The following is a 26,533-nucleotide window of genomic DNA, read 5'->3' as shown; positions in this document are numbered from 1 at the left end:
AAAGGTGTTTCTTACTGTTATTTTATATATAACATCTAGTATAGTACATTAAGTGTAATCTAAAAACATGTTGAATGAATGAATGAGCAAATGAATGAATGTATTATTTATACTAATAATGGTTCCAAATTGAAATATTAGTTTCACCTAGAGTTAAGTTGATATTTAATTATAGAATTTTGAGAAAGGCATATAGCACATGTGCTGTGTTGTGCTAAGTCACTTCAGTTGTGTCCGACTCTGCGACCCCGTGGACCAGAGCCCACCAGGCTTCTCTGCCTCTGGGATTCTCCAGGCAGGATACTGGAGTGGGTTGCAGTTCCTCCCCCAGAAGTTCTTCCTGCCTTGGGATCGAACCCGGGTCTCTTATGTCTCCTGTACTGGCAGGCGGGTTCTTTACTATTAGTGGCAGAATTTTGAGGAAGGCATATAACATGTTGAACAATTTTAGTTCTCAAGTATTCTATGCTTAAAGTTAAAAATATTATCAATATCATTAATCATTGGCCCATGACATTCCATAATGGTAATGATAAACAGCAATATTAAATAATCATAAATTAGCCAATCTTAATTTTATAAATAGATAATAATATAGAAAATGTTCTCAGATTGCAGAAATAATTTCCATTATTCATAATTTTCCTTTAATGATTTGATCCTTGGGTCAGGAAGATCCCCTGGAGGGAAGACATGGCAACACAACAGTATTCTTGCCTGGAGAATCCCATGGACAAAGAAGCCTGGCAGGATACAGTCCATAGGGTCGTAGAGACTCAAACATGACTGAGCAACTGAGCATGCACACTTTAATGATGAAAAACAAAGTTGATAAAAGCTCTAAAGTGTCACTTTCATTATCAATATTGTCTCTTCAAGTGTATATATTTTTGCTAAGTACTATATAAAACACACAAATAAATTATATAGATTTGGTTCTTTATTTTTAAATAATGGAAACTGGATTAGCCTAATAAATACTGAGCCTGAAAGACAAGTCCCCTGATAGTAAGAGAAAGTACACTGAGTTTCTTCAAATTGATTTATAAATAGTGTAATTCCAATCAAGTGTCATTCAGATTTACTTTTTAAATTGAAATTCAGTTGATTTACATTATTATATTAGTTTTGTGTATAAAATACAATGATTAAATATGTTTATAGATTATATTCCACTAAAAATTATTAAAAGATAATGACTCTAATTCCCTATGCTATACAATATCCCTTGTTGCTTATCTATTTTATAGATGATAGTTTTTATCTCTTAATCCTGTACCACTAATTTACCCCTCCCCCTTCCATCTCCATTTTGGTAATCACTAGTTTATTTTTTGTTTCTGTGAATCTATTTCTGTTTTGCTGTATATACTTATTTGTATTATTTTTAGATTGCAAATGTAAGTGACATATGTATTTGTGTTTGAATAATTTTACTAAGCATAATGTTCTCTAAGTCTATCCATGTTGCTGAATTTGGTAGAGTTTTGTTTCTTTCTATGCTGAATAATATTTCATTGTGTGTATATATATATATATATACATATATGTAAGTATATATATAACTGCCAAATTCTTTTTATGTGTTCATCTATTCGTGGACATTTGGGTTGCTTCCATATCTTGGGTATCATAATGGTGGCGGTTTAGTCACTAAGTTGTGTCTGACTCTTTTCGACCGCATGGAGTGTAGTCTGCCAGGCTCTTCTGTCCATTGAGACTCTCCAGGCAAGAATACTGGAGTGGGTTGCCATATCCTTCTCCAGGGGATCCTCCTGACCCAGGAATTGAACCCAGGTCTCCTGTACTGCTTGGGTTGCTTCCATATCTTGGATATCATAAATAGCAATCTAAAGATTGGGATGCATGTGTTCTTTGAATTAGTGTGTTCATTGTGTTAATATATATATACCCAGGAGTGGAATTCCTGGATCATATGGTAGTTCTATTTTTAGTTTCTTGAGAAACTTTCATGCTTCTTTCCATAGTGGCAGGACCAATGTACATTCTGACCTACATGTACAAGGATTCCCTTTTCTCCACATCCCCTCCAATATTTGTTATTTATGGACTTTTTCATGACAGTCATTCTGACAGGTATGAGGTGATATCTCATTGTGTATTTGATTTGCATTTCTCTAGTAATTAGCAATGTTAAGCATCTTTTCATGTCCCTGTTTGCTTCTGTATGTCTTCTTTGGAAAAAGGTCTATTTAGGTCTTTTACCCATTTCTTACTTGGGTTGTTTGTTTTTTTTTAAATATTGAGTTGTATGAGCTGTTTATGTATTTTGAGTATCAATTTATTCTCAGTCATATCATTTGCAAGTATTTTCTTCCATTTTGTTGTCTGTCTGTTTATTTTGTCAATGGTTTCCTTTGCTGTGCAAAACTTTTAAAGTTTAATTTGGCCCCATTTGTTTATTTTTGCTTGGTTTCTTTTGCCTTAGGATACAGTTTTTAAGAAAAATAAATATTGCTACAATTTGTGTCAAGTGTTCTTCCTGTTTTTTTTTCTAGGAGTTTTATAGTTTCAGGGCTTAATATTATATCTTTAATCCATTTTGAGTTTATGTTTGTATATGGTATGAGGAAATCGTCTATTCTCACTGTTTTACGTGTAGCTCTCCAATTTTCCCAGAACTACTTATTGAAGAGACTGTCTTTTCTCCATTTTATATTTTTGCCTCCTTTGCTGTATATCAATTGACTGTAGGTACAAGGGTTTATTTATGGAATCTCTATTCTGTTTTATTGTTGTATGTGTCTTGTTTTGTGCCTGTACCATGATTTTTTTCATTATTGTAGCATTTTAGTATAGTCTGAAGTCTGGGAGCATGTTACCTCCAGCTTTGTTCTTTCCTTTCAAGATTGTTTTGGCAATTTAGCATCTTTTGTGATTCCATATGAATTTTAGGATATTTATTCTAGTTCTGTAAAAAAAATCTCGTGGGTATTTTGATAGAAATTGAATTAAATCAGGAGATTGTTTTGTGTGTATAGACATTTTAACAAAATTATTTTTTCCAGGTCAGGAGCTCAGGATGTCTTTTCATTTCTTTGTATCATTTTCTGTTTCTTTCTTCAGTGTTTTATAGTTTTTAATGTGTAGATATTTTATCTCCTTGGTTGTTTATTTCCAGGTGTTTTATTCTTTTTGGTGGGATTTTAAATGGCATTGTCTTTTACTCTCTGATAGTTCATTGTTATTGTACAGAAAAGCAACAGATTTCTATATATTAATCTTGTAACCTACAACTTTTCTAAATTCATTTATCAGTTCTAATAGTTTTGGGGTGGAGACTCTAGGATTTTCTATATAAAGTATCATGTCATCTGCCAATAGAGTTACTTCCTTGCTTTCAATTTGAATTCCTTTTAATTATTTTTCTTGCCTTATTCCTGTGACTAGGACTTCTAATATTATGTTAAATAGAAGTGGCAAGAGTCGGTATCCTTGTCTTATTTCTGAATTTATATGAAAGTCTTTCAACTTTTCACTGTTGAGTATGATATTACTTGTGGGTTTGTCATAAAGAGCCTTTATTATGTTGAGGATGGATCAAAAGCTAGGCCACAAAACATGTCTCAACAAATTTAAGAGAATGGAAATTATACCAAACATTTTTTCCCACCCACAACAGTATAAAACTAGAAATCAGTTACAGAGAGAAAAATGCAAAAAGATCACACATGCGGAGACTTAACAACATGCTACAAAAAAACCAATGAATCAGTGAGAAAATCCAAAAATGCCTTGAAAATGGAAAAACAACACTCTCGAATCAATGGAATCCAGCAAAGAGTTCTTAGAGGAAAGTTTATAGTGATGCAGGCTAAACACAAAAAAACCCTCAAACCATGTAACCTACCACCTAAAGAAACTAGGAAAGGAAACAAAGCCCAAAGTTAGTAGAAGGAAGGAAATAATAAAGGTAAGAGAGGAAATACATAAAATAGAGATTAAAAAACCAATAGAAAATACCAGCAAAACCAAGAGCTGGTTTTTTGTAAAGATAAACAAAATTAATAATCCTTTAGCCACTCACCAAGAAGAAGAGAGACAACTCAAATAAACAAAATTAAAAGTTAGAGAGGAGAAGTAACAGCTGATACCACAGAGATACAAAAAAATATATATCATAAGAGAATACTACATACAAAATAATTAGATAATAATACAATAGTTATATGCCAACAAATTGGACACCCTAGATAAAGTGGACATATTTCTAAAAACATACAACCTACCAGACTGAATCAAGAGGAAACATAATTTGAATAGACCAATCACTGGGAGTGGAGTTGAATTTGTAACTAAACAAAAAAACCTCCCAGCACAAGAGCGTCTAGGATTGGACAGTTTCACAGGAGAATTCTGTCAGACATATAAAGAAGGACTTATACTTACCATTCCCAAACTATTCCAAAAAAAAAAATTTGAAGATGACAGCACACTCCAAATGTCATTCTACTAGTCTGGTGCTACCCTGATACCAAAACCAGACAAATACATTACAAAAAAAGAAAATTACAGGTCAGTATCTTTGATGAATATAGATGTAAAAATTCTCAGCAAAGCTTTAGGAAACAGAATCCAAAAATATGTTAAAAAGATCATACATTATGGTCAAGTAAGATTTTTTCCAGCAATGTAAGGATGGTTCAACATTGCAAATCAATCAGTGTGATACACAACAGTAATGAAAGGAAGAATAAAAAATCACACTCAATTCAATAGACACAGACAAAGCATTTGACAAAATTCAACGTCCTTTGATGATACAAGCCCTTAGTAAAGTAGGTATGGAGAATTTACTTATTTTAAAAAAAGTTACAAGCTGATTTTAAAATTCATAAGAAAAATGAAATGTTTAAGAATAGCCAAAATGTTTTTTTTTTTTTTTTAATGAATAACATTGTGATATTGGTACGGGGCAATACAAGAAAACCAATGGGTCTAAAGAGATATTCCAGAAACAATTAAGGTATTTGGAAGAATTTTGTGTATTTTAGAGAAGATATTTCAGGGTATGATAAACTATTAAATAAGTAACTTTGTTTAGTTGGTGTCCAGTTTGAAAAAAATTTAAGACCTCTACCCTTTACAATTCACAGAAATAAATTCCAGATAGAGAAAACACAGTGTTCAAATGGCAACTCAGAGAATTTTAGCAGAAACAATAACAAGTTATTACTGTGGAGTAGGAACATCTTTAGGCAAGCTTTAAGGAATATGCTATAACAAGACAATCATGATAAGAGACAGGCAGCAAAGTGGGAGACAATGATTGTTAGGTGTATAGCAGGAAATTAATGAATATGCAAAATATTTAACAATCTTTTGCTAAACCCTCATCTGTCATAATAGGAAGTCAATAGACAATGTCTAAGTAATGAATCAAGAAATCGCAATATAAATATAAATATGAAACTAAGTCTGCTAGAAAAGATGATTTTAAGAGTTAAAGCTGTGGCTGCCTCTTACCTCTAATAAGGATCAGGGTTTGGCAGTGAGGAGGAACCAGCTTCATTAGTAATCACTAGGAAAGTGCAATATACCCCCTTTTCCCCATTAGGCTGGCAAAATATTAATAATATCAAGTATTATCAAAATATCAAAATTATCAAAATAAAAATACTGCAGGGTGACATTCCTTTCTGGTAGCTCAATTGGAGAATCTTTTCTTTCATTTTTCAGTTTTTATTAGGCTTTACACATTTCTAAGCATGAAACCACTATCCTCCATCTTCAAAGACAAAAACTTAGCATGTCTTTGACTTTCTTCTGTCATCAAATCTCTTTCTAGTGACAGCTGGGAAAGGTTCATAACTCTTAAGGACTTGTGTGATTGGTTTGGGGCCACTTGGATAAGCCAGGATATTCTCTCCGTCTCAACAAATGTTAATTATGTGTAAAAATTCTTTTTTGTTATGTAAGTGGGCCTTAGGAAGCATCACTACGAACAAAGCTAGTGGAGGTGATGGAATTCCAGTTGAGCTATTTCAAATCCTGAAAGATGATGCTGTGAAAGTGCTGCACTGAATATGCCAGCAAATTTGGAAAACTCAGCAGTGGCCACTGGACTGGAAAAGGTCAGTTTTCATCCCAATCCCAAAGAAAGGCAATGCCAAAGAATGCTCAGACTACTGCACACTTGCACTCATGTCACATGTTAGTAAAGTGATGCTTAAAATTCTCCAAGCCAGGCTTCAGCAATACGTGAACCATGAACTTCCAGATGTTCAAGCTGGTTTTAGAAAAGGTAGAGGAACCAGAGATCAAATATCCAACATCCGCTGGGTCACTGAAAAAGCAACAGAGTTCCAGAAAAACATCTATTTCTGCTTTACTGACTATGCCAAAGCCTTTGACTATGTGGATCACAATAAACTGTGGAAAATTCTGAAAGAGATGGGAATACCAGACCATATAACCTGCCTCTTGAGAAATCTGTATGCACGTCAGGAAGTAATAGTTAGAACTGGACATGGAACAACACACTGGTTCTGAGTAGGGAAAGGAGTACATCAAGGCTGTATACTGTCACCCTGCTTATTTAACTTATATGCAGAGTACATCATGAGAAATGCTGGGCTGGATAAAGCACAAGCTGGAATCAAGATTGCTGGGAGAAATATCAATAACCTCAGATATGCAGATGACACCACCCTTATGGCAGAAAGCAAAGAAGAACTAAAGAGCCTCTTGATGAAAGTGAAAGAGCTGAGTGAAAAAGTTGGCTCAACGTTCAGAAAATTAAGATCATGGCATCCGGTCCCGTCACTTCATGGCAAATAGTTGGGGAAACAGTGGATACTGTGGCTGACTTTATTTTTTTGGGCTCCAAAATCACTACAGATGGTGATTGCAGTCATGAAATTAAAAGATGCTTACTCCTCAGAAGGAAAGTTATGACCAACCTAGACAGCATATTAAAAAGCAGAGACATTACTTTGTCAACAAAGGTCCATCTAGTCAAAGCTATGGTTTTTCTAGTAGTCATGTATGGATGTGAGAGTTGGACTGTGAAGAAAGCTGAGCACCGAAGAATTGATGCTTTTGAACTGTGGTGTTGGAGAAGACTCTTGAGAGACTCTTAGACTGCAAGGAGATCCAACCAGTCCATCCTAAAGGAGATCAGTCTTGAATGTTCATTGGAAGGACTGATATTGAAGCTGAAACTGCAATACTTTAGCCACCTAAACTGACTCATTGGCTAAACTTTAGCCAACTGACTCATTGGAAAAGACCCTGATGCTGGGAAAGATTGAGGGCAGGAGGAGAAGGGGATGACAGAGAATGAGATGTTTGGATGGCATCACCGACTCAATGGACACGAGTTTGGGTAAACTCTGGGTGTTGGTGATAGACAGGGAGGCCTGGTATGCTGCTGTTCATGGGGTCGCAAATAGTTGAACACAACTGAGCGATGAACTGAACTGAAGGTAATATATTAATTTTTACATGTTCTGAGAATTAGGACATAGGCAACTTTGGAGAGAGCATTGTTTTGCCTGTCAAAACACTGGAGACTGTGTGAAAATAAAATGATCAACTCAGAACACTTCATTACCGATGTAAGGCATTCCAGAGGCCCTCTAAGGCAGCTGCAAAGGAACTCTTCTGCAGCTCTCAGGCAAACTGTACTAAAAATAGGCTGAGGATCTGTTTATAAGGAGACCAAACATAGTTCTAAAGGTCTTATTTATTAAAGTCAAAGTCCTAATAAGGAAGGAGTGTGATCCTGACATCTGACCTAGCTTTCTAGAGCTGCTATAATAAAATTGTAAACTGGGTAACTTAAAACAATGGAAATTTACTATTTCACAGTTAGGAAACCATAAGTCTGAAATTGAGGTCTTGGTTTGGCCATGCTCTCTTTGAAGGCTCTGGGAGAGAATCCTTCCTTGCCTTTTCCAGTTTTTGGTGGCTCCTAATGTTTCTTGATTTTTGGCAGGATAACTCTAGTCTCTTTCTCTGTCTTTACATGGCTTTTTTCTTTGTGTCTCTGTGCCCTCTCCTTTTATAAGGATACGAGTCATTTGATTTTAGGGCCCACCCTAAATCAGGAATGATTTCATCTCAAAATTCTTAACTTATTACATCTGCAAAGACCCTATTTCCAAGTAAGGACAGTTTCTGAGGTCCTTCCAACTTTCATTGGATCTGGTGAGTAGAATTGGCAAGTAGCTACATAACTTATAACACTCATATGTCAGAGGCTCATGTTTCATAAGGCTTTGTCCCATACATATCTAGGACCTTGCCATGTATGTGGTGATTTTGAGACTGTAATAGTCTGGGAGATGGAGGGGCAGTTCAGTTCAGTTCAGTTCAGTTGCTCAGTCGTGTCCAACTCTGTGTGACCCCATAGACTGCAGCATGCAAGCCTTCCCTGTCCATCACCAACTCCCAGAGCTTGCTCAAACTTATGTCCATCGAGTCAGTGATGCCATCCAACTATTTCATCTTCTGTTGTCCCCTTCTCCTCCCATCTTCAATCTTTCCCAGCGTCAGGGTCTTTTCAAATGAGTCAGCTCTTTGCATCAGGTGGCCAAAGTATTGGAGTTTCAGGTTCAGCATCAGTCCTTCGAGTGAACATTCAGGACTCATCTCCTTTAGGATGGACTGGTTGGATCTCCTTGCTGTCCAGGGGACTCTCAAGAGTCTTTTCCAACACCACAGTTCAAAAGCATCAATTCTTCGGTGCTCAGCTTTCTTTATAGTCCAACTCTCACAGCCATACTTGACTACTGGAAAAACCATAGTTTTGACTAGATGGACCTTTGTTAACAAAGTAATGTCTCTGCTTTTTAATATGCTGTCTAGGCTGGAGAAGGAAATGGCAACCCACTCCAGTACTCTTGCCTGGAAAATCCCATGGACGGAGGAGCCTGGTAGGCTACAGTCCATGGGGCCGCAAAGAGTCGGACATGACTGAGCGACTTCACTTCACTTCACTTCAGGTTGGTCATAGCTTTTTTTCCAAGGAGCACGTGTCTTTTAATTTCATGGCTGCACGCACCATCTGCAGTGATTTTGGAGCCCCAAAAAGTAAAATCTGTCACTGTTTCCATTGTTTCTCCATCTATTTGCCATGGAGTGATGGGACCAGATGCCATGATCTTAGTTTTTTGAATGTTGAATTTTAAGCCAGCTTTTAAACTCTCCTCTTTTACTTTCATCAAGAGGCTCTTTAGTTCTTCTTCACTTTCTACCATAAGTGTTATATCATCTGCATATCTGAGATTATTGATATTTCTCCCAGCAATCTTGATTCCAGCTTGTGCTTCATCCACTATGGCATTTCGCATGATGTACTGTGCATATCAGTTAAATAAACAGGGTGACAATATACAGCCTTGACATACTCCTTTCCCAATTTGGAACCAGTCTGTTATTCCATGTCCGGTTCTAACTGTTACTTCTTGACCTGCATACAGATTTCTCAGGAGGCAGGTAAGGTGCTCTGGTATTCCCATCTCTTCAAGAATTTGCCACAGTTTGTTGCGATCCACACAGTCTAAGGCTTTGGCGTAGTCAATAAAGCAGAAGTAGATGTTTTTCTGGAACTCTCTTGCTTTTTCAATGATCCAACAGATGTTGGCAGTTTGAGCTCTGGTTCCTCTGCCTTTTCTAAATCCAGCTTGAACATCTGGAAGTTTACAGTTCACATACTGTTGAAGCCTGGCTTGGAGAATTTTGAGTATTACTTTGCTAGTGTGTGAGAGATGAGTGCAATCGTGCTATAGTTTGAACATGCTTTGGCATTGCCCTTCTTTGGGATTGGAATGAAAACTGACCTTTCCAGCCCTGTGGCCACTGCTGAGTTTTCCAAATTTGCTCACATATTGAGTGCAATACTTTCACAGCATCATATTTGAGGATTTGAAATAGCTCAACTGGAATTCCATCACCTCCACTGGCTTTGTTTGTAGTGATGCTCCCTAAAGCCCACCTGAGTTTTCATTCCAGCATGTCTGGTTCTAGCTGAGTGATCACACCATCGTGGTTATCTTGGTCATGACTATCTTTTTTGTATAGTTCTTCTGTGTATTCTTGCCACCTTTCCTTAATATCTTCTGCTTCAGTTAGGTCCATACCCTTTCTGTCCTTTATTGCACCCAGCTTTGCATGAAATGTTCCCTTGGTATCTCTAATTTTCTTGAAGAGATCTCTAGTCTTTCCCATTCTATTGTTTTCCTCTATTTCTCTGCACTGATCACTGAGGAAGATTTTCTTATCTCTCCTTTGCTATTATTCTTTGTAACTCTGCATTCAAATGGGTATATCTTTCCTTTTTTCTTTTGCCACTTCTCTTCTTTTCACAGATATTTGTAAGAGCTCCTCAGACAACCATTTTGCTTTTTTGTATTTCTTTTTCTTGGGGATGGTTTTGATCACTTCCTCCTGTACAATGTCCCGAACCTCCGTCCATAGTTCTTCAGGCACTCTGTCTATCAGATCTAATCCCTTCAATCTATTTGTCACTTCCACTGTATAATCATAAGAGATTTTTATTTAGGTCATACCTGAATGGTGTAGTGGTTTTCTCTCCTTTCTTAAAATAATTCTGAATTTGGCAGTAAGGACTTTATGATCTGAGCCACAGTCAGCTCCTAATCTTGTTTTTGCTGACTGTATAGAGTTTCTCCTCTTTGGCTGCAAAAAATATAGTCAGTCTGATTTTGGTATTGACCATCTGGTGATGTCCATGTGTAGAGTCTTCTCTTGTGTTATTTGAAGAGGGTGTTTGCTATGACCAGTGTGTTCTGTTGGGGAAACTCGTTAGCCTTTGCCTTGCTTCATTTTGTACTCCAAGACCAAATTTGCCTGTTACTCCAGGTGTCTCTTGACTTCCTTCTTTTGCAAAAGTGGGAAGGGCATTTACTCTAAGGTAAAGCATAAGATTTTGTACTTCTCCTTATTAAGAAGTGTCATGTCACTTGGTGGGCTTTTTTGGATTTGGATAGTAGAATATAAGGCACTAAAAATCACCTTTTTAGGTTGTCCATGTCTGCCACCTTTGATTTGTCCCTAGAGAAAAAAAGAGCTCTTCCCTAAATCCTAAGTGCAGGCTAATCTACCATTTGGTATTTAAGATCTACTAGAGCTAATGTATGGAGAAGGCAATGGCATCCCACTCCAGTAGTCTTGCCTGGAAAATCCCATGGATGGAGGAGCCTGGTAGGCTGCAGTCCTTGGGGTCGCTAAGAGTCAGACACATTGTGCAACTTCACTTTCACTTTTCATTTTCATGCATTGGAGAAGGAAATGGCAACCCACTCCAGGGTTCTTGTCTGGAGAATCCCAGGGACGGGGGAGCCTGCTGGGCTGCCATCTATGGGGTCGCACGGAGTCGGACACGACTGAAGCGACTTAGCATCAATAGTAGAGCTAATGTATATTTGGTAGATAAGAACACTATTGGAAAGCCCAATAAGAGAGGAACAATAGCTGCTCTCCATTTTCCAAGTAACTCTTTGCATGCTAATAGGTCCTTGTAGAGACTGAACACCTAACCATGGGACATCAAATGACTTTGTGACTTTACCTGTCCAGCATGAATTCTCTGTTATCATATGTATTGATTCCCAAGATTGGGTGAGGGATGTGACAATCCATTTTACAATTGAAGAGGTATATTCAAGAAGTAAGCCTTGAACTGTCCACAGGCTGTAAGTGAATTGGATAAATGGGGTACCAAGAATTCCTATGTTGCAACAATGCCTTTCTCTCAATCCTCACTATTGTCTTATGGCATACGAAGGTAATACTTAAAATCAATTAACAGAAGAGGACAGAATTCAGGCCTGGTTAATAGACAGGGTCAGATTATTTGTACTATCTGGGCAAGGGGTACTACTAAGTTACATCTCCACTTAGCGGGTGACACAGAGTGACCTGATGAAGAAAAAGCCTTACAGTGGTTAGATCCCCATGCAGAATACTTGATTGTGCATTTCGTATTGAGAATGAGACACAATAATTTAAAAAGTCCAGAGACAAAATTTTCTTTCCATTTGGTGGAACTCTACATTTTTGCAGTCACTATGGAAAGCACAGTGGTTTTCCACTCTGAAGGCTCTTCAAAAGATTAAAAATAAATTGATTTTTCTATCCCACTCTTGGTATTTACCCAAAGAAAACATAAACGCTAATTAGAAAGGATATGTGCACCTCCTTGTTTATTGCAGCATTACTTACAATAGGCAAGGTATGGAAGCAGCCCAAGTGCCCCTCAATAGATGAAAGGATTAAGATAGAGTTGGACACAACTGTGTGACTGAGCGTGAGCACACACACACACATATATACACAGTGGAATATTTCTTAGTCATAAAAAGGATGAAATCTTGTCATTTGCAACAACATGGATAGACCTAGAGTGTATCATGCTAAGTGAAATAAGTCAGACAGAGAAAGAAAAATACTGTATGAATCACTTATATGTGGAATCTAAAATATTAAACAAATGAACAAAATAACAAAAACAGAGTTATAGATACAGAGAATAAACTAATGCTTGCAAGAGGGGAGAGGTTGGAATGAGGAAAGAATTAGGTGGGGTAGATTAAGATTTACAAACCTCCAGTTACAAAATGAATGAGTCATGTCAGGAAAATAGTCAATCACTATGACTCATTGTGGTGATCATTTTTGAAATGTATAGAAACACCAACTCACTATGTTGTGTAATATAACAGAAATTAGGTAAATATATATAGGTAAATTATATATAATTATATATATAAGTAAAATATATACATATTTACTTTATATCTTACATATATATATATTTACTTTAAAAATGAACAAAAGCTCATAGAAAAAATGATCAAATTATTGGTTACCTAAGACAGGGAGTGGAAGGAGGGGGAATTGGATGAAGGCAGTCAAAAGGTACAACCATCCAGTTATAAGATAAATAAGTACTAGGAATGAAATGTACAACATGATGGGTAATGTTGTATGTTATATGTGAAAGTTGTTAAGAGAGCAAAACCTGAGAGGTCTCACAAGAAACTTTTTTCTGTTTTGTTTCTATATGAGATGAAGTGGGGGGCTCTCAGGTGACACGTGGTAAAAACCCGCCTGTCAGTGCAGGAGACACAAGAGATGCAAGTTTGATCCCTGGATCGGGAAGATGCCCTGGGGAAGGAAATGACAACCCACTCCAGTATTCGTGCATAGAAAATTCCATGGTCAGAGGAGTCCATTGGGTCACAAAGAGTTGGACATGATTGAGCATACACTTTTCACTAAGCCTATTTGATGAACATTACATGTTGTATCTAAGTCAAGTCATTATGCTATATATCATAAACTTATACAGTGCTGTATGTCAGTTATATCTCAATAAATTGGGAGAAAAAAATTAAATGTCATTACTGAGAGAAAGATGTCTATAATTTGTGTACTTTTCTCTATGTGTATTTCAATTAAAATATTTATGAAAAAAACTAAACACTTATTCCTGAGAAAATGAATTTATAAATATTGAATAACTTCTTACTTCTTTAATATATATATGAGATACATGTATATATGTTGAAGTGAAAGTGTTAGTCACTTAGTCATGTCTGACTCTTTGCGATCCCATGGACTGTAGTCCACCGGCTACTCTGTCAGTGGAATTCTCCAGGCAAGAATACTGGAGTGGGTAGCCATTTCCTTCTCCTGGGAATCTTCTCTGGCCCAGGGATTGAACCCAGGTCTGCTGCATTGCAGGCAAATTCTTTACAATCTGAGCCACCAGAGAAGCCCATGTGTATATTTCCCTATTAAAATCATTAAATATATTAAATATAATACATTTATATATTATGTAAATTAAATTAAAATATTCAAATATTAAATATATTAAATAAAATATTAAATAAAATTTAATTTAAATATATTAAATAAAATCATATATATATGTATATAGATCTTATTTATAGGGAAACACCAGGGACATTGCTACTAAAGTTAGGAAGAAAGCAAGGATGTTTATCCCCTTCACTATTTTTAACACTATAGGATGTTTCAATAATGCAGTTAGATAAGTACAAACAATTTAGGTATAAAAATTGGAAAAGAAGAAGTAAAATAGTCTCTTTTAGATTATATGATAATATACCTGGTATGCCTAAGAAAATCAACATTAAATTTAATACAATGAATAAAATATAGCATACTAATATCCAACTATAGAAACAATACTCAAAAGATAGTGAAGAGAATATCCTGGATAAAATAGCAACAAAAAATTTTCAATAATGTGCTATAAAATTAACAAGAAAGTCTGTATCTGGAAAACTCAAAACTCCTGAAAGATGTAAAAATATACTTGAATAAGTGAAAGGCATCCTTTGCTGTTGGATAAGATGACTCATTTATTTCTTCAACTTTTTCACCTTTATTTTCTTCTTGACATTCTGAAGTCAAATGTTCATATTTATTAAAAAAATTATATTTTTCTCCTTTAAATATGTCTAGGTACACCTCAATATATTGTCCTTTACCTAATTGGACTTCACAGATACTGCATTATGTTCAAATTGAAATTTGTGGCAACCATGCCTCCTAAATGTCTATTGGTACCATTTTTTCTAACATTTGCTCACTTTATGTCTCTGTGTCACATTTTGATAATTCTCACAGCATTTCAAACTTCTTCATTATTATATTTCTTAATGGGGTCTGTCATCAGTGATTATTTTTAATTGAAGTATCAGTTCACTTCAGTGGCTCAGTCGTGTCTGACTCTTTGCTACCCCATGGACAGCAGCACGCCAGGCCTCCCTGTCCATCACCAACTCCCGGAGTTTACTCAAACTCATGTCCATTGAGTCGGTGATGCCATCCAACCACCTCATCCTCTGTTTTCCCCTTCTCCTCCTGCCTTCAATCTTTCCCAGCATCAGGGTCTTTTCAAATGAGTCAGCTCTTCACGTCAGGTGGCCAAAGCATTGGAGTTTCAGCTTAAACAACAGTCCTTCCAAAGAATATTCAGGACTGATTTCCTTTAGGATGGACTGGTTGGATCTCCTTGCAGTCCAAGGGACTATCAAGAGTCTTCTCAAACACCACAGTTCAAAACCATCAACTCTTTGGCACTCAGCTTTCTTTATAGTCCACCTCTCACATCCATACATGACTACTGGAAAAACCATAGCTTTGACTAGATGGACCTTTGTTGGCAAAGTAATGTCTCTGCTTTTTAATATGCTGTCTAGGTTGGTCATAGCTTGTCTTCCAATTTCATGCTGCAGTCACCATCTGCAGTGATTTTGGAGCTGCCTAAGCTAAAGTCTGTCACTCTTTCCACTGTGTCCTGATCTATTTGCCATGAAGTGATGGGACCAAATGCCATGATCTTAGTTTTCTGAATGTTGAGTTTTAAGCCAACTTTCTTACTTTCCTCTTTCACTTTCCTCAAGAAGCTCTTTAGTTTGTCTTTGCTTTCTGCCATGAAGGTGGTGTCATCTGCATATCTGAGGTTATTGATATTTCTCCTGGCAATTTTGATTCCAGCTTGTGATTCATCCAGCCCAGCAATTTCTTTTTTTTTTTTTTTTCCATTTGTTTTTATTAGTTGGAGGCTAATTACTTTACAATATTGTAGTGGTTTTTGCCATACATTGACATGAATCAGCCATGGATGTACTCTGCATATACGTTAAATAAGCAGGGTGACAATATACAGCCTTGACATACTCCTTTTCCTATTTGGAACCAGTCTGTTGTTCCATGCCCAGTTCTAACTGTTGCTTCCTGACCTGCATACAGATTTCTCAAGAGGCAGGTCAGGTTGTCTGGTATTCCCATCTCTTCAAGAATTTGCCACAGTTTGTTGCATTCCACACAGTCTAAGCTTTGGCATAGTCAATAAAGCAGATGTTTTTCTGGAACTCTGTTGCTTTTTTGATGATCCAACAGGTGGTGGCAGTTTGAGCTCTGGTTCCTCTGCCTTTTCTAAATCCAGCTTGAACATCTGCAAGTTCACAGTTCACATACTGTTGAAACCTGGCTTGGAGAATTTTGAGTATTACTTTTCTAGCGTGTGAGTTTACAAGTGCAATTGTGTGGTAGTTTGAGTATTCTTTGGCATTGCCTTTCTTTGGGATTGAAATGAAAACTGACCTTTCCAGCCCTGTGGCCACTGCTGAGTCTTCCAAATTTGCTGGCATATTGAGTGCAGCAGTTTCACAACATCATATTTGAGGATTTGAAAGAGCTCAACTAGAATTCCATCATCTCCACTAGCTTTGTTCTTAGGGATGCTTCTTAAGGCCTTCTTGACTTTGCATTTCAGGATGTCTGGCTCTAGGTGTGTAATCACACCATTGTGGTTATCTTGGTCATGAAGATCTTTTTTGTATAGTTCTGTGTATTCTTGCCACCTTTTCTTAATATCTTCTGCTTCTGTTAGGTCCATACCATTTCTATCCTTTATTGAGCCCATTTTTTTGCATGAAAAGTTCCCTTGGTATCTCTAATTTTCTTGAAGAGATCTCTAGTCTTTCCCATTCTACTATTTTCCTCAATTTCTTTGCACTGATTACTGAGGAAGGCTTTCTTATCTCTCCTTGCTATTCTTTGGAACTTTGCATTCAAATAGGTATATCTTTCCTTTTCTCCTTTGCCTTTAGCTTCTCTTCTTTTCACAGATATTTGTAAGAGCTCCTCAGACAACCATTTTGCTTTTTTGCATTTCTTTTTCTTGGGGATGGTCTTGATCCCTGCCTCCTTTACAATGTCCTAAACCTCCGTCCATAGTTCTTCAGGAACTCTGTCTATCAGATCTAATCCCTTCAATCTATTTATTACTTCCACTGTATAATTGTAAGGGATTTGATTTGGGTCATACCTGAATGGTGTAGTGGTTTTCCCTTCTTTCTTCAATTTGTCTGGATTTTGCAAGAAGGAGTTGATGACCTGAGCCACAGTCAGCTCCCGGTCTTGTTTTTGCTAACTGTATGGAGCTTCTGCATGTTTGGCTGCAAAGATTATAGTCAATCTGATTTTGGTATTGGCCATCTGGTGATGTCCATGTGTAGAGTCTTCTCTTGTGTTTTTGGAAGAGGATGTTTGCTATGACCAGTGCATTCTCTTGGCAAAACTCTATTAGCCTTTGCCCTGCTTCATTCTGTACTCCAAGGCCAAATTTGACTGTTACTACAGGTATTTCTTGTCTTCCTACTTTTGCATTCCAGTCCCCTATAATGAAAAGGACATCTTTTTTGGGTGTTAGTTCTAGAAGGTGTTGTAGGTCTTCATAGAACCATTCAGCTTCTTCAGCATTAGTGGTCGGAGCATAGACTTGGATTGTGATATTGAAAGGTTTGCCTTGGAAATGAACAGAGATCATTCTGTCAGTTTTGAGATTGCACTGAAGAACTGAATTTCGGACTCTTGTTACTATGATGGCTACTCCATTTCTTCTAAGGGATTCTTGCCGAGTAGAAGATGTAATGGTTATCTGAGTTAAATTCACCCATTCCGATCCATTTTAGTTTGCTGATTCCTAAAATATTGACATTCACTCTTACCATCTCCTGTTTGACCACCTTCAATTTACCTTGATTTATGGACCTAACATTCCAGGTTCCTATGCAATATTGCTCTTTACAGCATCAGACTTTACTTTCATCACTAGTCACATCCACAACTTGGTGTTGTTTTTGCTTCGGCTCCATCTCTTCTTTCTTTCTGGAGTTATTTCTCCACTGATCCCTAGTAGCATATGAGGCACCTACCGACCTGGGGAGTTCATCTTTCAGTGTCCTATCTTATTGCCTTTTCATAGTGTTCAAAATATATAAGAAGTATAGTTGAAGTATATAAGAAGTATAATTGAAGTATAGTTGACTTACCATAGTAGTTAGTTTCAGCTGTACAACATAATGATTTGATACTTTTATAGATTATGCACCATATAAAGTTATTATGATATTATTGTTTACATTGCTTGTGCTATACCTCTTAATACTCTTCACCTATTTTGCTACCTTCCCCCAGTGCCCTCCCCACTGGCAACCACTAGGTTGTTCTGTATTGTGAGTCTGTTTCTGTTTTGTTATATATTTGTTTTACTTTTTTTTTAGATTCCACATATATAAGAAAACATACTATTTATCTTTCTTAATCTGACTTACTTCACTTAGCATACTGCTCTCCAGTCTGTTCATGCTATCACAATTGCCATGATTTCATTCTTTTTTGTGATTGAGAAATATTGCTCTGTGTGTGTGTGTACCACATCTTTATTCATTCATCTGCTGATAGACACTTAGGTTGCTTCATATCTTAACTATTGTAAATGATGCCACAGTGAACATTGGGGGTGTGTATATCTTTTTAAATTAGTGTTTTAATTTACTTTAGGTAAATATCCAGGATTGGAGTTGCTGGATCATACAGTAATTCAATTTTTAATTTTTTGAGGAACCTTCATACTGCTTTCCATAGTGGCTGCATCAATATATGTTCTCCTGACAGTGCACAAGAGTTCCCTTTTCTCCATATCCTTGCAAATGCTTGTTAATTTGTGGTCTTTTTGATCACAGCCATTCTGACAGGTGTGAGGTGATATCATTGTGGTTGGTAATTAGTAATGTTGAGCTTCTTTTCATGTGCCTGTTGGATGTCTGTATGTCTTCTTTGGAAAAATACCATTTTTAAAATCAGGTAGTTTGTTTTTTGATATGAAATTGTATGAGTTCTTGTATATTTTGGATGTTTGTCTCATCATTTGCAAATATTTTCTCCCATTTCACAGTTTTTTTTTTTTTCATTTTATTGATGCTTTCCTTCTCTGAGCAAAAGAGTTTTTAGTTTGATGTAGTGCCATTTGCTTATTTTTGCTTTTTTGTCCTTGTCTGAGGAGACAGATCCAAAAAGTATTACTGAGACTGATTTCAAAGAGCATATTGCCTGTGATTTCTTCTATGAGTTTTTCTATTTCAGGTTTAAGTTTTTTGTCCATACAGAGTTTATTTTTTTAATAAGTTATGAGAAAATGGTGTCGTTTCATTGTTCTATATAACTTGTGTAAAGAAACTGTCTTTTTCCCATTTTATATTCTTGCCTCCTTTGTTGTTGATTAATTGACCATATGTGCATGGGTTTATGTCTAGGCTTTCTGTTCTGTTTCATAGATCTACTTGTCTCTTTCTGTGTAGCATCATACTGTTTTGATTACTTTATAGTATTTTTTTAAAATCAGGGCATGTAATACCTCCAGATTTGTTCTTTCTCAAGATGGCTTTGATTATTCAGGGTCTTTTGTGGTTCCATTCAAATTTTAGGGTTATTTGTTCTAGTTCTGTGAAAAATGCTGTGGGTATTTTGATAGAAACTTCATTGAATCTGTAGATTGCTTTGGGTAGTATAGACTTTTTAACACTATAAATTCTTCCAGTCCATGAGCATAGAATATCTTCATGCTTATTTATGTTGTCTTCAATTTATTTCATCAGTGTCATATAGTTTTCAGAGGGTAGATCTTTCACCTCCTTGGTTAAGTTATTCCGAAGTATTTTATATTTTTTGATGCAGCTTTAAATGGGATCGTGTTCTTGCTTTCTCTTTCTGATAGTCATTTTTAACGTATAGGAATGCAGATTTATGTATATTAATTTTTCTGCATCCTTACTGAATTCTTATTAGCTCTAATGGTTTTGGGAGGAGTCATTAGAGTTTTTTATATGAAGCATCATGTCATCTACAAATAGTGACAGCTTTACTTCTTCCCTTCTAATTTGGATGCCTTTTATTTATTTTTATTGTCTGATTCCTGTGGTTATGACTTCCAACAGTACATTAAATAAGAATGAACATTCTTTTCCTGTTCTTAATCTTAGAGAAAAAATATTTACCATTTACTTTTCACCATTTACTAAATGTTTACCTGTGGTTTTGTCACATATGGCCTTTATTATGTTGAGATATATTCCCTCTTTACCCACTTTGATGACAATATTTATCATGAGTGATTGTTGAATTTTGTCAAATGCCTTTTCTGCACCTTTTGTAATGATCATGTGATTTTATCCTTCCCTTAGTTAATGTGATGTATCACAGTGATTGATTTTCAGATACTGAACCAAATTTGCACTCTTGGGAGAAATCCCATTTGATCATGGCATGATTCTTTTTATATGCTGTTGAATTTTGTTTGGTAATATTTTGTTGAGGATCTTTGCATCTGTATTTTTCAGATTTATTGGCCTGTAATTTCCTTTTTTGTAATGTCTTTGGGTTTGATATCAGTGTAATACTGGATTCAAAGAATGAGTTTGGAAGTGTTCCTTTCTTTTTAATTTTTTGGAAGAGTTTGAAAGGGATAAGTGCCAATTCATCCTTAAATGTTTGGTAGAATTCGAGTGTGAAGCTATGTGATCCTGGAGTTTGTTGGGAGTTTTTTGTTTTTTTTTTAATTTAATTGCAGATTAAGTTTCATTACTGGTAATTGGTCTTTTCATATTTTCTACATTTTCCTGGGATATTTTACATTTCTTGCAGTTTGTGCATTTCTTCTAGATTGTCCAGGTTGTCATATAAATGTTTGTAGTATTCTTCAGTTATTGCCTTTCTGTGATATCTTCAAAACTTCTTGTTCATTTTTTTTTATTGTATTTATTTGGGCTCTCTTTTTTTCTTGATAAATCTGGCTAAAAGTTCATCAATTTTCTTTATATTTAAAAAGTTAACCTCTTAGTTTTATTGATTCCACCCCCCCCCCCCAATTTTTGTGTCTCTGTTTCATATATTTCTCTCCTTGGGCTCTCCCCTTTTCTTTATTATTTCCTTCCTTCTAAATGTTGGGCTTTGTTTTATTTTTGTAATTCTTTCAGATTTCTAGTTAGGTTTTTTTGATACTTTTGTTTGTTTCTTGAGGTAGGCTTGCAATGCTATAAACTCCTCACCTGTATTTGTTGCATCCCATAGATTTTGAGAAGTTGTGTTTCTATTTTCATTCATCTCATCTTTAAATTTCCTCTTTGACTTATTCATTGACCCATTGATTTTCTAGCAACCTGTTGTTTGGTCTTCATGTGTTTGTGTCTTTTCCAGCTTTCATCCTATAATTGATATCTAGTTTCATACCCTTATGGTCAGAAAAGATACTTGATGTTATTCTACTCTTCTTAAATTTATTGAGATTAGTTTTGTGGCCCACCGTGTGATATGTCCTGGTGAATATTCTATGTGCTCTTGAAAAGAATGCATATTCTGTAGCTTCTGGATGGAATGCTTAGTAAATATCTATTGAGTTCAACTGTCAACGTATCTTTGAAGGCCAGTGTTTTCTTATTGATTTTCTGTCTGGATGATTTATTCATTGTTGTAAGTTGGGTATTAAAATCCCCTACTAATACTTGTTATGGCAATTTCTGCTTTTATTATGTCTGTTATTATTTGGCTTATATGTTTAGTTGCTCCTATGTTAGGTACATGTGTATATTTATTAATATTATTTCCTCTTTTTGGGTTAAGCTCTTTAACATAATGTGATGCCCTTCTTTTCCTTTTGTTACAGTCTTTGTTTTAAAGTCTGTTTTGCTGATAAAAATTGTATTACCCCTAGTTTCTTTTCATTCTGTTTGAATGGAACATCCTTTTCCATCCTTTCACTTTCAGTCTGTGTGTGTCTTTGGCTCTGAATTGAGTCTCTTGTAGACAGCATATAGATGATTATTATTATTTTTGTTTTATCTGTTTAGCTACCCTGTGTCTTTTTGTTGGGGCATTGAGTTTATTTCCACTTAAAGTGATTATTGATAAGCATGTGCTTTTTATCATTTTGTTATATGTTTTCTGGTTGTTTTTGTTGTTCAGTCCATAAGTCATGTCCAACTCTTTGTGACCCCATGAATTGCAGCAGGCCAGGCTCCCCTGTCCTTCATTGTCTCCAAGAGTTTGCTCAGATTCATGTCCGTTGAGTTGGTGATGCTATTTAACCATCTCATCCTCTGTTGTTCCCTTCTCCTTTTGCTTTCCATCTTTCCCAGCATCAGGGTCTTTTCCATTGAGTTGGCTCTTTGCATCAGGTGGCCACAATGTTGGAGCTTCAGCTTCAGCCTCAGTCTTTCCAATGAATGTTCAGGGTTGACTTCTTTAGGAATGACTGGTTTGATCTCCTTGCAGTCCAAGGGACACCGAAGAGTCTTCTCCAGCACCACATTTCACAGGCCTCAACAGTGCTCAGTCTTATTTATGGCCCAACTCTCGCATCCATACATGACTACTGGAAAAACCATAGCTTTGGCTATGCGGACCTTTGTCAGCAAAGTAATATCTCTGCTTTTTTAATATGCTGTCTAGGCTTGTCATCACTTTCCTTCCAGGGAGCAGATATCCTTTAATTTCATGGCTGCAGTTGCCATTCACAGTGATTTTGGAGCCCCAGAAAATAAAGTCTATTGCCTTTTCCCCTTCTGCTTGCTGTGAAGTGGTGGGAACAGATGCCATGGTCTTGGTTTTTTGAATGTTGAATTTTAAACCAGCTTTTTCACTTTCCTCTTTTACCCTCATCAAGAGGTGCCTTAGTTTCTTTTTTTTTCTGTCATTAGAGTGGTATCACCTGCATATCTGAGGTTGGTGATATTTCTCCTGGCTACCTTGATTCTAGCTTATGTTTCATTCAGGCCAGCATTTTGCATGATGTGCTGTGCATATAATTTAAATAAGCAGAGTGACAATATACAGCCTTGACATACTCCTTTCCTAATTTTGAACCGGTCTTTTGTTCCATTTCTGGTTTTGACTGTTACTTCCTGGCCTGCATACAGGTTTCTCAGGAGGCAGGTAAGGTGGTCTGGTATTCCCATCTCTTGAATAATCTTCCACAGTTTGTTGTGATCCACACAGTCAAAGGCTTTAGCGTAGTTAATGAAGCAGAAGTAGATGTCTTTCTGGAATTCTGTTGCTTTTTCTATGATCCAGTGAATGTTGGCAATTTCATCTCTGTTTCCTCTGCCTTTTCTGAAGTTCTTGGTTCATGTATTGTTGAAGTCTAGCTTTAAGAATTTTGATCGTTACTTTGCTAGAATTTGAAATGAGTGCAGTTGTGCGGTTGTTTGAGCATTCAGTGTCATATTATAGCAAAAATCATCAGCACACAAGTACTATTTAGCCGAGTGACTGAATCTTGAGTATGATCATCTAATCATTTTCTGTTCTCAAATGCTTTTCTTTTGAAATGAAGTATGTATATTTTGTTAATTGTCTTATTTATTGATTTACAAGTCAATATCAATTATGTTTAATGACATGAATCTCTAGAATATCTTTGTGAACTACTGAGAGTTCATCAATCACTAATTTGAAACACTGACTTAAATCAGAGATAAAATTGGATTTGATAGAAAATAATTTGAAGCCAAATTTGTGGCCACATTTTTCAAGTGCATAGGCCTGAATGGCATAAACACTGTTTATTCAGGTTATCACCTTAATTTCATGTTCATTTTCTCTTCCATTTTTCTTTTGTTCTGGTTTTCCCATTTATTTTTATGTTGTGTCATACATACTTATGCTTCCCTGGTGGCTCAGATTGTAAAGAATCTGCCTGCAATGCAGGAAACATGGGTTCGATCCCTGGGTTGGGAAGATCCCCTGGAGGAGTGTATGGCAACCCACTCCAGTATTCTTGCCTGGAGAATTGCCATAGACAGAGGAGCCTGGCAGGCTACAGTTCATGGGATCGCAGAGTCAGACACGACTGAGTGGCGAAGCACAGCACATACATACTTACAAGTTTTCTCATTTCATTGGTATATATTTATATTGAATAGAGTTATTTTGCCAATATTTTTCAATGTTGAAAATATTCAGGTTTGGGAAGACTGGTATTTTAAATAAAGTTGTGTAGTGTAGTATTAACATTAATCTTTACTTGGAACAAGCTAAAATTAATGTTAGGATTACAAAAATGATTGTTCTTATGTTTTCCAGTTGCTAATAGGTTATGAAAATGGTACTGTAGTTTTCTGGGACTTGAAATCTAAAAGAGCAGAACTGAGAGTTTACTATGATGAGGTAAGTGATGTATACTGAAATATTTGAAAAGCCTATTGTGATTTTATGCCTGTTGTCTACTTTTACTCCTTTCATATTACCAGTATTTTTATTTTTGGGAAACTGCCTCATTCTGATTCAGTTCTTCATACTGCCTATTGGTTTTTGCACGAGTTTCACCTCAGAGTTGTTCTCCTGACTGGCAATTTTGCCTTGATGGACTATTTTTAAGCTTTTTTGGACATCTTACATTTATTGATTTCTGTTACTTATCTTTTTCTTTTCTTTAGGCTTCATGATTATTTCTTACCTCTTTGTCCTTAAGGTCTCTAAAGATACTGTTCATATCTTTAGAAAATAGCTTTTCTGTGGCAGAAAGTTTACGTAGTCAGTTTGAAAGGCTTTATCTTCTAATACTTGCCTTCTTAAAATCGGGAGAGATTTTTAAAATAGTAATACTTATTGTTACTAACTTAAAGTATGTTTTATCATACAGAATTGAGATTTTAGATTTTCATGTAGAGAAATCAGTGAACTCATATTGAGGAATAGTCTCTTAATTGATCTTCAGGGGTTCACAGATTGATTCTAGGCCATTAAGTATTTTCTTCATAAGAGGCTAATGAGAAAAGAGTGAGGCTAAGGGCAAAAGGTGAGAAAGGGGATTTATGTCTTGTAGCTGTGGAAATAAAGGTGATTATCTAGGCTCTCTATTAAATTTTAAAAACTGGTACAGTGGTGAGAGATAGGAAGAAAATACAGGTCATAAATCATTGTCTAGCATTACCCAGGCTTAAATAGAAAGAGTGCCAGAGAATTCAAGACAACACTAAGATAAATAGAAAAAGAATTTTGACAAGAAAACACATTTTTAAAATAACAGTTCCTTTTTGTGCTCCCTTCCATCCCCTTATAACAATAAAATTTAAATTTTGATGCTTAAAGATACAAGCCTTTAGATATTCCATAACTGCTACCCCAATTCATTTCTTAGTGGTTCTGGTAAAATACAATTTTATGTTATATACAAGATTATTATCATGGTAACAAAGAACTCAGAAGTAAATGATATAACAGCTGGGTAGTTTGATCATGATTGGTGAGCAATATTCTGGCAAGCAATGTCATACAATTATGTGCCTTATGAGCAACTTACAGGGCACCTTTAATCATAAAAAGGTCCTGGAGAGCTAAGCTAGGGTTTTCCTTTTGTTAAATACATAAAAATAAAGATGAGGATGGAGATCATTTATTCTGCAAAACTAGCCTTTAGATAAGACAACACATCTGTGTGTTTAGCCACTTGGAACTAGAGTAGAGCAGCTGAAATGGAAATCCAGATAAGAATGCTCAATTAACTAGCTTTCTTGTAGCTTTAAAAAGTGTGGGAGGAAAGTTTCTAACCTTAAAAAGTAAATGAAAGCAATTTTGCAATGAGATGTCTATATAAATATTAACAATGTTAATCAGTAGAATAATATACTTTACCTATTTTATATCTAGAATTGTAGAAATTATATAAAATCTATATAATGCATAATTATGTCCTATCATTTTAATAAAGATAGTTATATACTTCATGTTATTACTAAACTTTTCAAAATTTTCTCAGCACTTTTCCTCCCATAGTTTGAAATCATCTGTAATGCTTACCTGAAATAGTATCTAATAAGTCACCAAGGATCCCTTCTTAGTCTTTTAAGTTCCTCACTAAGCCTGTGACTTTACATCAGTCCTTCTTAAATGGTTTCTTCATTTTTTTCTATTGTTCCACCTCATTTTTTCACCCCTCCTTTCTCCATCATTGGTTTTTTCCCTAACTCTCCTTTAAATTATACTCTTCAGGATTCTGTCTTCACCCTCTTTTCATTTCTCCTTCAGTTTGCATTTATGTTCATATTCAGCCTCCCATCATTTCAAATATTACCTATATTATGCTGATAAATTAAAATTCATATATCTTTGGTGCAAATATATAATAATATATTAGGTAACTTCAGATGAATATTCCATTGGCACTGAATTAGTATTTAAAGACCTACTTCTCTGTGTTTTTATTTCAGTTTTTCAATTTTGATTTAGTTATTTCACTTTAGAACCCACAGAGTCACAGTTGACCCTTTTTTCTTCTTCATGTGGTATAAGCAGTCACTCTTGTAGTCTTCTTGATCCCATTTTTATATTATCTCTCATTTATCTCTTTTTTCATTTCAGTGTCCTAGTTGAGCATGTTATCTTTTGCCTTGAAGACTATAGTAGACTTTTAACTAATCACGTTTCCTCAGATATCTTAGCTTTGCAATATATCTTTCACTAACAAGATTATCATTTTAAGACATAGCTGATCATAATTTCCTACCTCAGAACCTTTAAATGGGTCCCAGTTGTCAACAATACAAAGTCTTATTCCTTGACAGGAGGTTTAAGGCCTTGGTGCTATCTTTCCTTTGAATTTAATTTATGGCATTCTTTCTATACACTCCTCATACTTCAGACATGTTACTGTCTCCTAAATATACCA

General features: G+C 35.8%; 1 protein-coding gene across 11 annotated transcripts in view; it reads left to right on the top strand.

Annotated features, from left to right (window-relative positions):
• Nucleotides 1–26,533, top strand: part of STXBP5L (syntaxin binding protein 5L) — a 327,812-nt gene that overhangs the window by 127,459 nt on the left and 173,820 nt on the right. For all 11 annotated transcript variants that reach the window (XM_043874859.1, XM_043874853.1, XM_043874861.1 and 8 more), the window contains one exon: nt 23,950–24,033. In XM_043874859.1, the coding sequence (XP_043730794.1) occupies nt 23,950–24,033 (84 nt within the window). The remainder of the gene's footprint in view (nt 1–23,949; nt 24,034–26,533) is intronic.

Source organism: Cervus elaphus, chromosome 19 (genome assembly GCF_910594005.1).
Source record: "Cervus elaphus chromosome 19, mCerEla1.1, whole genome shotgun sequence".
NCBI lineage: Eukaryota > Metazoa > Chordata > Mammalia > Artiodactyla > Cervidae > Cervus > Cervus elaphus.
Note: the sequence above shows the minus strand (reverse complement) of the source record. Positions and strands in the feature narration are given on the sequence as shown.